The sequence below is a fragment of the Sciurus carolinensis genome, chromosome 1 (assembly GCF_902686445.1).
Source record: "Sciurus carolinensis chromosome 1, mSciCar1.2, whole genome shotgun sequence".
In the NCBI taxonomy this organism is placed as follows: domain Eukaryota; kingdom Metazoa; phylum Chordata; class Mammalia; order Rodentia; family Sciuridae; genus Sciurus; species Sciurus carolinensis.
The window spans coordinates 51,550,233-51,567,646 of record NC_062213.1 but is presented as its reverse complement, the minus strand read 5'-3'; the positions used below and the strand labels follow the sequence as shown (position 1 = coordinate 51,567,646).

Sequence of the window (17,414 nt, the reverse complement as noted above, 5' to 3'; positions counted from 1 at the left end):
CACCGAGCTAAGCCCCGCCCAGGGGATGGAGTCCCAACCACTCTGAGGGGTTGGCATTCAACTAAGTCCCGCCTACGGGGCGGGGTTACGCCCAACTTTAGCCCTCACACGGAGTCCCGCCCACAGAGCGTAGTTCCCGCCCACAGCTCTACGAGCGAAGCCCCTCCCTTCGAACCTGTGTGTTCCACCCACAGGGCGGAGTCTCACCCTCTAAGCAGGTCGGTATACCAAGAGCCATGCCCCGCCCACATAACGGAGTTCCGCACAGGAAAGCCCCACCCGCCGACCTTAATTCTACACCCGCAAGAGGGTTCCCACCCACCTAGTAGTCCCTCCCGCCTCCAGGGCTGACTGTGTTCCCCCAAACCAGGTGTAGCGAAGTTCCACCCACCCCGGGAGGTCCCGCTTTTGTATTGCAGCCCTTGCCTTCTCGGAGTTGTGGGTGTTTGCGCAGCCTGAGCGAGCTTGGGGTTTTGGAGGACCAGCTAAGTCTGGTGGACTCTCTGGGGTGGGTTCGTGTGTACAGAAACCGTCTGAGGTGTTTCTGAGTGATCTAAGCCGTGAAGACCGACACACATGTGTTCGAGCGTCAGCCGCTGCTCCTGGTTAGTTCTGCCCAGGCTCTCAGGAGGTGGCGCTGTGGGCCTCCGGTGGAGTCCCGGGCTTTACTGGCAGTGGAAAGAATCTTGACTGGCAGTGGAAAGACTTGAGTCTGGAAAAGATCTAAATCTGTCACTTCTTAGGGAACTTTTATAATGAGCGAAAGTTGAAATACTTTTCTTATTGTAGCTTCCTTTCTTCAAAAAGAAAATTTCTGACAGCGCAGCAGAGATACAAGAAACCAGTCACAACATATGATATAAAAGCAAAACAAGTACCAGTTTAACAGAAAAATTTGGAAGAAACCTTATTGCCTTCCGGTTGTATGTGTCTATGTTTCCCATATAAAAGTTCTGGGTTGAGATTTTTAGAAAATTGACTCCATTTTTCCAAGAGGAAATCCCCATTAATGCTAATAGTTTTCACATGTTTCTATATTTATTTTTTTATGTCACAGGAAAAGCCAGATTTTGGAAAAAAAAAAAGTAGGAGTACTGACATTTATATGTAATTTTGTAATTTATAGCCTACACTCTGCTCTGAATTAGACGCTAATACTATCCCCTTTTTTGCAAGTGAGGGTATGAGTAGGGTTAAAAGTTTAAGCGGTCTTTTAAATTTTTTTAAAAATTTTTACAGACAATGAATTTTGATTCATTGTACCCAAATGGGGTACAACTTTCGTTTCTATGGTTGTGCACGATGTAGATTTATACCATTCCTGTACTCACACATGTACATAGGGTAATGATGTCTGTGTCGCTGGCAGTCTCACAACTCCTAATTGACAAAGGCAGACTAGAATCCACCTGGGCAGGCACTTACTCAGGTCCCCTTTCTGCCCTATCAAGCATTTACCCTAGAGAGATAAATCACTTTTTAGTAAATCCTTTTATTATGTTTATACCCATCACAAAAATTAAGGAATGTATTAAGAGGCATAATTACCTCCCAGTATATGTAGTATGTATTATATATTCATATTTTGTGTTCTTTTTAAAGATCACCTTTTTAAAGATACCTTAAAGTGATGGTATCAAATGCCTACAATGCGTAGGAGCAAAACCAGAATAAAACCAAATCTATAGAAAACCATTAGACTATTTTATAACACCAGAATTATTGATACATACTGAAGCAATAAGGCATAATTATGGTTCCTTGAATGTGAAGTTATTTATATACATGCAGGAAACAAAGAAATAGATGTAAAGGAATGAACTCACAGTGTTTAGGCTGGGCTCAGTGGAGCACCATCTTGGGAGGCTAAGGCAGGAGGACGGAGAGTACAAAACCAGCCTCAGCAAAGGTGAGGTGCTAAGCAACTCAGTGAGACCTTGTCATTAAATAAAATACAAAATAGGGTTGGGAATGTGGCTCAGTGGTTGAGTGCCCCTGAGTTCAATCCTCCCCCACAAAAAAGAAAAGAAATTATAGTGTTTGAACTTGTGGGGGCTAGCTTTTACAGTGAAATTGTGAGATGAAGATACAAAGATCAAGGAAATAACTTGGTTGTACAAGCAAGAGAAGAGGCATTATATAAGGTGAGGAGGCATGGATTTCTTTTTCATTTCTCCCACCAACCGTTTAAGTTTGGAAACTTCAGTGCCTCCTTTTTTCATATGCAGATGGCCAGTAAACCCACTTCTAAGATCATTCATCATCTGCTCAGCATCCCTTTCTGGGTAACTACTCTTCTCCCATCAGATCCTGGTTGGGCCAACAGTTTGTGGTCCTCCTCTAAGGATTTTCAAAGTAGAGATAGTAGGAATGTCATCTCTTGTATTCCATGGTGGTGTGCCAGGATGCAGTTAAACTGAGGCTGCCGGTGACTATCTACAGTGGGAGAAAAAGGACAACAGAAAATGGATCTGAACAACAGAACAGAGAACTTGGATGGTATCCTTTGACTCCTTGGATTCAACCAAAATTGAAAGAAAGATTCTTCCCTCTATTTCTCAGTTACCTGATCTAAAACAATGTTGCTGTTGTTTTTGGAGTGGGGGAGTTTAAACTGCTTTTGGATTTTTAAAAAAATTCTTATACCTGAAAGAATCTTGATTCTATTCTGTGTACTTACTTCATAGGATTATTGTGCAAAGTTAATGAGATACAAAACAAGAAAGCATAAGGTACTACTTAGACAAAAGAAAGGAGCATGTTAACTAAGAGCCATATTTTCCTATAAACCAAATGAACCATACATATAGAAAGAAAAATATTGAAGATTTTTTTAACTTTTAAAAAATTCATGCTAAGATCATACTTCCAGTTTTTCTAACAATCTTAAAAATGAATAAAACCATAAATGGAAAAAAAACAACTTTCCAAAAACTTAGGTTTCCTGCTGAGATTTAGCATGCAATTTCTTCATATACTCTGTCCTAAAAGAATTGCCTCAGGAAGCAATTCAAACAAACAAAGAAGAAAATGAGAGTACACATAAATAATTACAAACTGTCTATAACAAAACTCAAAGCCCTTGACCTGAACAAAGCCAGTCTTGTACAGATGATACTGCAGAACAGTTTCATCTATTCAGTCTTATTTTCCACACTACTCAATGTCATTCAGTCAAAACATTTTGAAGACCTAGACTCTGTGGGAGTTTAAAGGAAGCACATCCAATATTTCTTCCTTTTAAAGAGAGCACAATCACCTGTACTTAACAACATGATGATTTTTTGTTTTTTGACAGAAAGCTGTTGGGATTTGATAAATGCATAGAAATACACTGTTTATAGAAGAAAATAATTCTGACCTCTGAAAACAGCCATGTTAAAGTTCTCATCTGTCTTTGAGCAGAAAAGACCATTTATATAACCCAAAGGAATCTATTCATGTATGCATGTACTGTTTGTCTATCTGCCTGTGTATGAATATTCACATACCTCACCAGCCGTATTCATTCTATATGTACAAACCATGAATTCCTGGTGAAATCCCCAATTCAAATTAAATACTATAGGGTTTATTTTAGTTCTCTGTCCTCCTTCCATATTTTTAATTTCCTTTTCCACTGGTGAGAAATCTGACTCCTATTGTTCTAACATACTCATTTGGTTTATCTACTTTCACTGTTGCCACCTACTTGCCCTGCCCCTGCCCCTGCCCTATGCAGGTGCCCATCTCACCTCCACTGAGCTCCCATCAACCACCTGGGCTGCTGCCATCTGCATGGCCTCCGCCTGCAGTGATGGTTGGTTTCCTCACGCTGCCCAGTCTCTGACTTTCCCTGGGCTGCTGCCATCTTTCCTCCCCTTTCTAAGATCTAGTGAATTTTAGACAGAATTAGGAAGGAAAGAGGGAAAAAAATAAGGAAAGATGGGGAGGAAGGGAAGAAGGGACTTTTCTCCACCACATTCTAGTAAAACACGCACATGTGCGTGTGTGTGCGCCCTCACACACATACACACACACACAAGATGATTTGTCGTGGGGAACGATTCTGGTGGCAGCACAAAAGTAGCTTAGCGGTTGGAGTGGTTGGAGACAAGGAGGCAGGCTCAGGAACTAAATGATGAGACCTAATAATGGGATGGAAATTCCTTGGATGACCATGTACTTACTTTGGCTCCTCTGACTGTATGAAGAACAGTCAATAAAAAATTACATATATTCTGCATTTCTATGTCGTTTCTTTGTGGACCAAATAAACATTAAAGCTACCCTCCCTTGAAATCTGCATTTCTAGTCAGGAATGATGGCCTGTAATCCCAGTCACTCCAGACGCTGAGACAGAAGGATCACAAGTTTGAGGCCAACCTCAGCAACTTAGCAAGGCCCTATCTTAAAATTAAAAAAGGGCTGGGGATGTAGCTCAGTGGTAAAGTGCCCTTGGATTCAATCCCCACAACCATAAAAGAAAAAACAAATCTTCATTTTTTTTATTTTTATTTTTTGAGAAGCCAATTAGATCATGACAATGTTTATGATTATGGAAATAGACAATTGTTTTAACCCCTCAGTTACAGAGCATTTATTATAAATTATGAATGAACATTTCTAACCTAGCCCATATAAACAATAGAGTAGAACAAATTGAATCTTCCACCTTTTTATCTAGGTCAAATTCCTGGAATATGTGGAGGTTAAGGAACCAGTTTATGAAAAGAGATGATTAACTCTTTGTAGTGAAGGAAAGCACTCCTTTGATTGATATTGATATTGATGTGGGAGGTAGGTCACAGGCTTTTGCTTTTCACTGTGTATTTCTGTAACCAAACTTCATGTGACATGTGCATGTTTATCTCTCTTTTACTCTTCAGGACCCCAGTCTGTGACTAATCATCCTTGGATTCCCATTCAGGATTGTATATTTCCATCATATGGGAGTTATGGAATAAGCATTTACTGAATGAAATAAAATTTCTGAAGCATAAAAAGCAAGCAAAGATTGGAACCACTACACTGAAAAATATTTTAAAGCACTATCATTGTTAGCATGATTAAGACGTACTTAGAAGAAGACCCTTGACTTCCTGTAGCACTGATTTCTGGAAATAATAGGTGTTCCACAAATACGTTTTTTAATTTAATTAAGCAACTTTTGTCTAGAGCAATCTAGATAAATGCCTAAAGATCTTGAACCCCTACTAATTACAGCCACAAACAAGGGCTTTCATATGAAACTCACGAAGGTTAAGAATGCTCAAATACAAATCACAAAGGCATAAAAATATCCAAGGCCTTTCACATTTTTTATGATGTTTGGTTAAAATGCAAGTAATGGTTAAAAATGAGAGGAATTGTGAAATAATAGAAGCAGGTACATGTTTCAAATGGAAAACTGTCAAAAGCAAAGAAGGCAGTGTGCTATTAAATTATAATTTGACACTCTAAATGTGAGCGATATTTAAAAGAAAGAGAGATGAAGGATGTAGTGCTTTGTAATTATTAAGTTTTGTAGATGATGTAATTTCCCAAGCTATCTAAAACTGAATAATGATTTTGTTTTTCATTGAAAATTATGTTCAGAGTCTATGGAAACTAAATCAGACATTTTTGTTTTGGGAACCAGGGATTGAAACCAAGTACTGCTTAATTGCTGAGCTACATCCCTAGCCCTTTTTATTTTTTATTTTGAGACAAGGTCTTGCTAAGTTGCTGAGACTGACTTTGAACCTATGATCCTCTTGCCTCAGCCTCCTATAAAGCAGACAGTTTTTGAGCCTCCTCTTTTTTTTATAGCAATTCCATTGTACTGAGGTCCTACTTCGAATGACATGGGCATCTATATTATGATAAATACAACAAAAAATGTTGCGAATGATGAGATATTTCACACACATTTGGCTCCTTAAAGACTTTCATTTTTCGTTTTGAATTAGAAAAATCATGAAGCATCACAGTAGAACTTTGTAAAATTCAGAAAAGTACAAGAAGAAGATGAAGAACCAGCACTCATTGCATTCTGACCTAACCCCCATCATCTTTCTCTCACTTGGATTATTGCAATAGCTTCCTAATTGTTTCTCTAGTTTTAATCTCTACTCAATGTAGCAGCCAGAAGGATCAGTGCTAAAATGTTAATTAGATTGTGAAACTAATCATCTCAAAATCCTCCAATGTTCTCTCATCACTCAGAACAGAAGCAAGTACTAATAATGGCCTGTGAAGTTCCATCAGACTCCCCTTGACCCCTGCTGCTTCCTTATTGCTCATTAATCACAGCAGGTGTGCCCTTGCTCTTTGACCTTTCTGCTTGAAGTACTCTCCCCCTAAATAGCTGCAATGCTAACTCCCCACTCCTTTCAGGTATTCTCTCAAATGTTATCTTTCCAGTGATAACTTCCCTAATGACCTCTAAAATTGCAGTCCTCTAAGATCCCTGCCTCCTTCTCTGCTCTCCCCTTATCACTATATAACATATTATATAATTCTTTTCTATCTGTCTCCTTCTACTAGAATGTAAACTCCACAGAGACAGATCTTTTTATCTGGTTTTGTTTGCTGCTATATTTATTTTCTAATGCTCCATAACAAATCATCCCAAAATCAAATGACTCAGAACAATGATCATTTACTGTGATTTCAGTGGATCTGGAGTTTGGGAGGGGTTCAGCTGGGTGGTTTTGGCTCACAGTCTCTCATGAGGTTTCAGTCATATGTAGTCTGCGGCTACAGTCAAAGAGACCTCATTGCGGCCGGGGCACCTACTTCCCAAGCAGCCCACTCACATGGCTACAAGCTGGTGCCAGGCTATAACCATGATGCCTCAAGTCCTTTCTAAGTGGATCTCTCCACAGAGCTATTATAGTATCCTCAGGACATGGCAGCTGGCTTCCCTCAGATGGAGTGTTCCAAGGGAGTATGGGAGTATGGGAGAAGTCAGTGAGCTCTAGAAGTCAAATGCCATCACTTCCACTGTATTTGATTAACCACACATGCCAGTCCTGGTTCAATGAGGAAGGAGACTATACAAAGAGATGAATACCAAGAGGGGAGGATTACTGAGGACTGCCTGGGAGGCTGACTCATGCAGCTCTGTATCCCTTGTGCCTGAAACAGTGCCTGGCATGCAGTGGGAGACCAAGAAATACTTTAAAACAAATCAGTAAGCCTGGCATGCAATGGAGTTTAAGAAATACTTTTTTAAAATACCTTTATTTTATTTATTTATTTTTTATGTGGTGCTGAGAATCGAACCCAGTGTCTCACATGTGCTAGGCAAACGTTCAACCACTGAGCCACAACCCCAGGCCTAAGACATACTGTAAAGCAAATAAGTTCCCCAACTCAGTGTTTTTTTTGTTTTGTTTTTTTTTTTTTTTAAGTATTTTCTTAGATGTTGATAGGCCTTCATTTTTTACTCATTTATAGGTGATGCTGAGAATCGAACCCAGTACCTCACACATGCTAGGCAAGTACTCTACCACTGAGCCACAACTCCAGCTCCCACTCAGTGTGTTTTGATTTATTTCTTTATATTCCTTTTTCTAGACATATGTACTCTACTGTTTATTAAAAATGGGATTTCCCTATAGAAAAATATTATAATTATATATCTATCTACATATCTATTAATAAGTATAGTTTTAAATAGGATATCTAGGGCAGGGGTAGTGACTCAGTGGGAGAGTGCTCATCTAGCTTGTGTGAGGCAATGGGTTCCATCCTCAGGACCACAACAATAAATAAATAAATAAAATAAAGGTATTGTGTCCATCTACAACTAAAACGATATTTTAAAAAAATGGGATATCCAAGGTCCTTTAATGATTAAAAGCCTAGTGAAATATATAACTTATTTTAAACTACTTCTTATCATTCGCATTCCTAGTGTTTCTCAATGATTTTCTATTATGAATACACTGCAATGAAAGTCCTCATACATAAATCTGTGACTGAATCTCCTAGTATTTTCCTGGGCAACACTCTTAGGAATAGAATCTAAAGTTATGACCATTTAAAATTATTGATTAAATTACCACATTATTTCCAAAAGATCACATATTTTACATGTAGGAGTATGAGCACAACGTTTTCACCAAATTCTCATTAATGTGAATTGTTGATACTTTTTTAAAATGTTGATAAGAAAGAAATGGCAAAAGATTTCTTAAAAATTATACAATTATATTTTTGTATTTTGTTTTATGCTCATTGTACCACTTTCTTTTCTTTTTCTTTTTTTTTTTTAAGTTAACTGTCCATCTAGATGTTGAAACAGATAAAACTTAGAGGTGAGGAGAAAAAGACAAAAGGAGTAAATGATATAATTATTAAGTTTCTGACTGCACAACTGTGTCCCATTTAATAAGATAGAGAAAACTGTGAGGAACATATAACTTCATTTCAGACACTTTAAGTTGGAGCGTTTGTGTATAATTTAGTGCCTGTAGAACTGTGCTGCCCAGTAGCCAGTAGCCTCTTGTGACTAGTCTGAATTGAGATATGCTGTTGTGGTAAAATACACACCAGATTTGAAACATTTTATAGGAGAAAAAGAATGTAAAGGAAACACTTGTATCACTAAATTCCAGCTGAGTTGGCCTACCATTGTCATGCAAGCAGGAAATGCCACTGCAGGGAATTTGCACAGGTATTATGCACAGGTGGGCTAAGGCTAGTGTACCGGCATTCAGGTGTGCTAAGGGATTCAATTCTGGGAAATTACTCTCTGGTTGGGTCACACAGCCTAGCATGGACATGGTCCATGTTTCAAGAACTCCTTTGGGGTTCAGACTGGTAGGCTCATGTTGAGGGAGTCAGGGCATTTTCTTGCTGGCAAGGTGGCATGGGACCTGGACTGAGTGGTGTTTGCTTCAGGATGGGCAGCAAGGTGATCTCTAGGCTGGGTCAGGGGCCTGGTGAGAGAAGACACACTCTGGTTGTATTGCTGGACCAGGGGGCCCTAGCTGTCTTTACCTGTGTGCTGCAAATAACAGCTTCATAGAATCAAGAAGAAAACAAAAAGGCAGCAACCAAAAAATATGTTCCTTTCTCTTGCAATGTTCTCCTACCAGAGGGCTTGATATTGATTGGGCTTGCTGTAAAGAAGAGGGTTTTCAGGTTTCATGATCAAAGAACTGGTAGTGCCTGGTGAATTTAAAGCTAAGAGGTAATAAATTGATATCTAATACAATCAATATTTAAAAATATTGATTCATGTTGAAAAGATAATATTTTGGATCTGTAGGATTAAGTAAAATAGGTCACTAAAACTAATTTCGCTTTTTTACTTTTTAGAATGCAACTAGTGAAAAGTTTGAATTTACATATGTCGTTTACAGTCTTGACTTAACTCACATTGTTTCTCTTGGATTGTGCTGGAACAGATGTCTGAGATAGATAGCTTATGTGCATAGAAATTGATGGAAGTACCTAGGAAAAGAGTGTAAGGAGAGGAGAGATCCTAGTAAAAAGTCCCAAACCCCCTCAATTTAAAGGTTGACGTAATGAATAATTCAATTTATCAATTTGGGTTATGAGGTGCTCAGATATGAGGACGAGGTGGTTGGGGATGTAGCTCAGGTAGAGCACTTGCCTAGCATGCTTCGGGTCCTGGGTTCCATTCCCAGCACTGCACACACACACACACACACACACACACACACACACAGATATTAAAGCAGACAGCCTTGCCTGCTGTGGATGGGCCTTATTCAATCAGTTGAAGGCTTGAATAGAGTAAAAAGATTGCTGTTGAATTAGGCATTTTCAAACCGTAGGACTCAAACTGAAATATTAGTTCTTCCTGAGTTTTGAGTCTTCTGACTTGAAATGAAAGTATCTTCCATCAACTTTCCTGGGTTTGAAGCCCCCATCTTGCCTCCATAATGAGATAAGCCAATTACTTATAATATCTATCTATCTATCTATCTATCTATCTATCTATCTTCTATTTCTCTGCAGAACCCTATTTAATAAGATCGTACAATCGAACATGGAAGGAGGAATCTGAGGAACATTATAGTGGTGAGGCAGAGCAAATAGAAGATGTACGAAGGTTCAGGGAGGAATTTTCCCCTTAAAGAAAAGAAATGTTAAAACATGCAAATATGCTGATGGCAATGATGAAGGGTGGGTGGAGTTGGCAATGTAGGCTATAAGAGATATAACAGAATGTTTGGTGGGAGAGGGAGGTCTTGATAGGCATGTAGGGCCAGTGCAACAAGCCTTCCATGGTGGGATGCTGGGATGGAGATGGGGAGTTTCTTGGAGTGACAGCAAATCTCACCTTCCTCAAGGGCAGATGAGGGGGATAAGGGCACTGCTCTTGATAGAACAGTCTGTCATTTCTTGGAGGACAGAAGGGAGTGGGAAAACCTTGGACCAGCTGGTGATGGAATGCCTGTAGCACCCATAATTTCTTTCTTGTCCTTATAGCTCCAAGAGTTAACAGCAACATAGTGACACTGACTTATTCAATCCAAGTCGAAGGACTATTAACTAAATTTTTTGACAGCTGAATTGTTCTGAACTGGATTATTTGGACTTCTCTACATTGATTGATATTTATGCAAGTTCATTTCCTTTTAATCTTGGATTTCTCTCTCTCTTTTTTTTTTTTCTCTTTGTTACTTTATTTACTTCTGTAACACTTCCAAATAGGATTACCAAATACAGTGCGGACATGTTTCTAGTAGAAAACTGTGAAGATTAAACTAAAGAACAAAAATGAAGAAAGTAGGTTTTAGCAATGTGTTTTTGTCTGCAAATATAAGACAAAAGAAATGTTTGGCTCTAGCTTCTGAAAACTATAATCTGAGAAGAGACTTGAGAGTGATTCATTGACGTTACCCTTTCAATTTTGGTCTGAGAATCCTCATCTTGGCATGAAATCTAGGTCACTTGGGTAAGTCCTTTAAATTTTGTTTTTTTGACTCAAATTCTTCCTTGGGAGATTGCATTATGCAATCCTAACCTTAGGATAACTTTAGGAAAGGAAAATTAAAGAAATTGAAACTCCATATAATATCAATGCTGTTATAACCAACACTCCGCACAAGATAACAAATGATAAAACATTTCTGTGGTTAATAAGTCCCAGCTGCACAAATCACAGGACTTGATGAGAGAAGACAAGAGGGTACAAATTGTTGGAGAGCACCTTGGACTTGGGACTGTGCAGATTGGAGCTATGTCCCTGAGAGTGTACTTGCTTCTCTAGGTAACTGGGTAGTCTTGCTCAGCTCACCTCCCGGTTTAGTGAAAGTCAGAAGATAAGAGGTAATTAGCTTCACATTTGGAGTTTATAAATAGAATGCCTGGAAAATATGCATCTCAAAGAAAGGCTATTACATACCCTAATAAAACAATATTAACTCATATTTTGATATCTTTACTATATGACTTAATTAAGTACTTTTATGGCTAGATTTGTAATTTACAAATGCTGCTCATTATGATACACAGTGTCTGATTAATTAAAGTGGAGTCCATTAAAGCATGTTTTGTTGCACAGGAAGCTTAACCTGGATCTAACTGGTATTACAGGGTGCAGGAACTGAGGCAGCATGGAGGTCCCCCTTCAGGATTCTTGTGTTCATGCCAGAAAGATTTCAGACATCTCACTCAGAGTAGCAGACGTGCATTTATTAGAAGGGATAGGAAAGGGGAAAAAGGGACACTTTCAAGGGAAAGAGTGGATCCTCTGAGAGAGGAGAGGGATGGCATATTTGGAAACCTGGAGGCTTCCAGATAGTCACACCCAGGACCAAGGATTGAACCCGGGAGGCACTTAACCACTGAGCCACATCCCCAGCCCCTTTTTATTTTTTCTTTAGAGTCAGGGTCTCACTAAGTTGCTTAGGGCCTCACTAAGTTGCTGAGGCTGACTTTGGACTTGAAATCCTTCTGCTTCAGCCTCCCTGGCAGCTGGGTGTTCTCAGACACCCATCTCTTGACTTTTGACTGACAGGGGTAGATTCAGATTTATGGTGTCTGAAGCTAATACAGCTTTGGAATTTTTTAAAGAGAAAAATACAAAATTAAAAATACAAAAATTAGGTAGATAGCCTTAGAAGAGGATTCCAAGTAAGGACCTATAATTTAAATTTTATAAGGTTCCTTACTGTTTGGGTGTTACTTTCAGTGAACAGAGTACTCAAAATCAAACACCATGGTTTTCTTTCTTAGCTTCTGCTGTTTCATATTTTTGTGTAAATCAGGATGAAAATCATATTTCTGAAGCTCTTCAGTGTATTTTTTGATTTGTTCTTACAATAGAGACAAAAATGGTTTCAGAATCACACCACTAATATTCTTAACCAAAATAATCCTACTAAGATTTTGTTGCAGTTTTTTGTAATACATTACCTTCTCTACTAAGGATATGTAGCCAGAATACTACATTCAACTTTTGCTTAATTATTTTTCTGTATGGTTATGTTGTAATTCAATATACAATTAACTTCATTTGTTTCTATTTGAAATTGAGAGGTTTTACTCTTATTCCTAATCTTTGCATCTCCTAACTACTCATCCTCTATTAAAAAAAATTTTGGTTTATCTTCCTGAATTTTTTTTTTTTTTTTTTTTTTTTTTGTCCAAAGTTGCAACTATTTTTGGGGGCAGTGGTGCATGCCTGTAATCCTAGCAGCTGGACAGGCTGAGGCAGGAGGATTGAAAGTTCGAAGGCAGCCTCAGCAATGGTGAGGTGCTAAGCAACTCAGTGAGACCCTGTCTCTAAATAAAATACAAAATAGGGGTGGGGATGTGACTCAGTGGTCGAGTGCTCCTGAGTTCAACCCTGATACAAAAAAAAAAAAAAAAGTTGCAACTATCTAAAAAAATTATTGTTTCTCTTTTTTCTTTAAACAAATACAGTATATTACACTCTTGCATCTTTTTTCTTCCACCTACTACATGCCAGGATTCACCCCATATCTGCTCAGGGAGATCTTCATTCTTTTTATAGTTGGAGAGTAGTCTACCATATGGATACTCTACAGATGATCTAACCCGTCTCCTACAAGTGTAATTTGATTGTTTACATTATTTAGGTTGCTGTTTTGGAAAGGTGGATAGAGCTAATACAAACCAGAGTGAATTATGTGCTCAGACAGTAAAACTAACAATTTGGGAAGCATTTGAAGCCCACCAATCAGAACTTCTAAAATTTTGGTTCATTCATTCATTTATCCATTCATTCAACCATTATTATTGGATATCAGGATCTGATATTAGAGCATATTCACCTTGATGTGCTAAATCATTTGATTTACTGAAATGGATTTACTAGGCTTCTTATAGAGATTTGATTGGTTTATAAAATATGAAGCAGTTGACACTGGGAGCAAGTGGTTAATGGAATTTGAGTTTCTGTTACCTCTTTCACTGCATGTGTAGCATGCATAGATGTGGCCCCAGGACCTGAAAGCTATATCTGTAGGTTAGATGCAGAATTAGAACACTTACTTAGCCAAGTAAGCAAGGCTTAACTTTTCAAGACAGTATTCTTAAATACATTAACCAAAATAATCTCTCTCTCTCTCACATATATATATGTATATATATATATATATATATATATATATATATATATATATATATAATTTTTTTTTTTTTGGCCAGCCCTCCTCCATATCCATGGGATCTGTATCTGTGGATTCAAACAACCTTGAATCTAAAATATTAGGAAAAAAATTGCATCTGTACTGACCATGTACAGACTTTCCCTTGTCAACATTCCCTAAACAATACAGTATAAAGACTATTTACAAAGCACTTACATTGCATTAGGTATTGTAAGTAATCCTTAGGTGATTTAAAGTATATAGGAGGAAGAGCCGGGCATGGTGGTGCACACCCGTAATCCCAGGGATTTGGGAGGCTGAGTGAGGCAGGAGGATCACAGATTTGAGTCCAGCGTGTGCAACACCCTGTCTCAAAATTAAAAAAAAAAAAGGCACCTGGGATGTAGTTGGGCCCCTGGGTTCAATCCCCAGTACCCTCCTCCCCGCAAAAAAAAAAAAAAGTATACAGGAGGGTACACATAGGTTGTATTTAACTACTTCACCATTTGAACACCCTCAGGTTTTGGTGTCAGAAGAGGGTCCTGAGTCAATCCCTTGCAGATACTGAGGGATATCTGTTTATAGTATTCCGTGATAAAGTCAATATAAATCAGAAATTATTCTTAAAAGTTTGGCTTCTACTATATTCATGGCATAAATGAACCCAACTCTACCAGATAATATGTCAAAAAGAAAGCCAAAGCCTTCCCCTCATTTTAAGAAGAGTTTAAAGTTTATTGTAAGTTGTATTGAAATATTTTTCTTTTATTGCTTTCTATCCTCACTTAGAACTACACAAAGGGAAGGAGGTAGAGGCTGCAGTAAGGGATATATAAGACAGGTAAAGAGGAATAGTGTAAGTGGATTTTAATTTAGTGGTGCCTAAACAATGCAGCGATTACCAGGAGACTGGATTTCTACTCCATGCAGGAGCTGTGTGGATGGCAAAAGAAAAAAAAAAAAAAAAAAAAGGTAAATAAATAAAGAGATAAAGAGGCGATACTTAAACAGTCACTTTTTTTTTTTTTTTTTTTTTTTTAATGGAAGGCCTGTGCCCATTAGGAAACTCTTCACATTAACTGTCCGTTGATAACACTGCACAGTTCAATTCAAAATTTCGAATTGACCTCAATTCAACCTCAGGCAGCTAAAACAGTAATTACAATCCTGGCAAGTCACACAGTTGACTATTTTTTGCCAGGAGCCAACCCACAACACCCACCACATCCACAGCTAGTTCTGCCTTCAAGTCTAGGGCAGCAGGCCTACCGAACATCCAGGGAAAGGTGGTCGAAACCCTCCTTCTTCGGGGTAAGAAGGGCAGTAGAATCCAGGGACTGAGTTTCAACAGGCAAGTTTAATTTCCTCCTACAGACACAGGCCTGTAGGGTGGTGGAGTAAGCCCGAGGGAATGAGATGGAGCCAACCCAGGGTGGGGGGTCTCCTTCCTCTGCGAGCTCCTGCCCCCATTAGCTTTGTGAACCAGGACGGGCCACTTAGCAGTCTTAAGTCTCATTTCCTTGTCTCCTAATTAGGGGCACGTATACTACCTTCCCAAGGGAATGCTGAAAGGATCTCAGGGGAAAAATGTGGGTAGCTCTCAGTTAAGACCCCGGCCTATGGTAACCGCTTAATAAATAATAGTCGTTATTTTAAAGTGGTGCTTATTGCCATTGCTTTGTACGTATTTGTAATCACCTCCGCCCCTGCCATCACCGACCTGTTCACATTTCCACCAGGATGCCCACCTCCCAGCTTGGTAGGTGCAGGCTGGGTAATTCATTTCTAAGCAACTTTCCACTGGGTGGGTGATTTCCAGAAGGCAGGAAATCCCCTCTGGAAACGCGTTGAGGGGCGCGGGTGGAGAGTGGGGGCGTGTGTATTTCTCTTTCTCTCTGCCTAACCCAGTTTCTCATTGCTGCGCCCACACTAAGAGCAGCAGGGACTGTGCCCCAGGATGCAGCCCAGCTCCGCAGACTCCCCAACACTCTCCCGTACCGAGCTCCTTCCCGCGCACCACCGCCCCCTGGAGGACAAAATCTGAGCGCCGGGTTCCCGGGGTTCGAGGGTTGCAACTGCTGAGCGCTGCGCCCGCGGTCCCGCCCTCGGCTGGGTCCCGGCCGCGCCCGCGCGCCTCCCTCCTTGCCCTCGCTGCCCAGCCACATCTTCCACAGCCTGCCACCCGGAGGGACCATGTCGAGGCTCAGCTGGGGATATGGCGAACACAATGGTGAGCACCTTTCACTGATGGGAGGGGGCTCCGCGCGGGGCACGGCCGAGGGGCCGGCAGATGCCCCCGCGCCCGCCGACCACACGCTGCTGATCTCACACTTGCAAAAAACTTTTCGGTTCCTTTTTTAAACTGAATGGCGCTCCCTGGAGCCCGATGCAGGAAGCGGAGGGCAGGCTTAGCCCAGTGTGGACGGGAAAGCGTCTTTGGCGGGGTGCGGGTAGTGTGTGAGTGCTGGGGTGTCTAAGCTTCGCCAGGAGTCCCCAGCCCCCAGCTCTTCACATATGTTCATTCACCTTCACTTGAAAAGCCGAGAACTTCCCTCGTAAGGACCACTTATCAATTAAGGCTTGGAGATTAGAAGTCAGATGACACACTTCAGTGAAATGAGGACAAGTTCGCTTTCGGTCTTTAAGCTGTTCACTTAGGAGAAACAAATCATGGAAAAATCTTTGAAAAGCTCCTAAAAAAGTCTTAGTAACTTGCATGTTGACACTGAAGATTAAGTTGACTCCTTGGCTGCTACTATAAAGTACTGCCACAGCAATTTTCAGTTGGTTGAATGCTACTTATGAGTTTGGTAATAAGGTTTCAAATTCTGGGAAATGAAATTATACTTCGGGCTCGTCTCCATTCTTTCTGTCTCTCCTTCCACATCCTCGCAGGGGCTGAGGATTAGGATTATGGAAATTGTAATACAGCGATAAAATTTAATTATTGAACAATAACGATAAGACATAAGACATGTACTTTTCTTCTTTTTTTTTTTTGGTGGGGGGTGGTGGTGTGATGGTGCCGGTAGGTAGGAATTGAACCCAGAGGCGCCCTCTGCCACTGAGCTCCATCCTCACCTCTTTCTTTTTATTTGTTATTTTGAGATCTGATCTTCTAAATAGCCCAGGCTGGTCTTGAACTTGCCATCCTCTCCTGCCTCAACCTTCCAAGCAACCGGGGTTGCAGACCTGGGCCTTTGCCCTGGCCACTTTTCTTATGTATCCTAAATTTTCAGAAGTTTAACATTTTTCTTGTTTGTATGTTAAGCTTAACTGATGGTTTCAAGCAATGGTTGTTTTTCAAAGTAATTGCAAAAAACGATGCTAAAAAAACCTTATGGTAGATGACTGTCAAAATGAGGGCTATGAATAATAAAACTTTGATTAGCATGCACATTGTTGAACAGTACTGAAGAGTAACTTTTCTAGAAAGTTTACTTTCACAAAGAAACAGAAAATTCCATTTCAAACCATAGCTTGAGGTTATGAATATTAACATGAGTCTAAAAATGAAAGCAGATTTAGAATTTTAATAATAATTTAGGAAAAACAAACCTCACAAAACAAATTTCTTTTCATCTCTGTCTCTCTCTGTTGGAATCGTTTTCATTACTTAATAGTTTTTAAGTGCCCAAAGTGCCCACACTGCGATTTGGAAGAACGGCATTTCAATCAATGGGTATTGATTATATTTAAAGGTTTTTTTGTCTCTAACTAAGCTCATTTTCAGAAATTTTAAAAATTCACCTCCGTGAAGGCATTAACATGAAGTGATTTTGTATTTTAGTATTTTAGCTAGGAATTTTGGACCTTTCCTGTCTTTTAGCAATTGTTTTCTGAGAACCACAC

The 17,414-nt window shown here is 39.7% G+C and overlaps 1 protein-coding gene across 4 annotated transcripts in view; it reads left to right on the top strand.

The window, feature by feature from the left end:
• Positions 1-15,608: 15,608 nt before the first annotated feature.
• Positions 15,609-17,414, top strand: part of Ca13 (carbonic anhydrase 13) — a 34,220-nt gene continuing 32,414 nt past the window's right edge. Inside the window, exon 1 of one of the 4 annotated variants that reach the window (XM_047522650.1) lies at positions 15,609-15,792. In XM_047522650.1, the coding sequence (XP_047378606.1) occupies positions 15,756-15,792 (37 nt within the window). In that variant the 5' untranslated portion in view covers positions 15,609-15,755. The remainder of the gene's footprint in view (positions 15,793-17,414) is intronic. The other 3 variants (XM_047522660.1, XM_047522669.1, XM_047522676.1) reach the window with 3 other exon arrangements.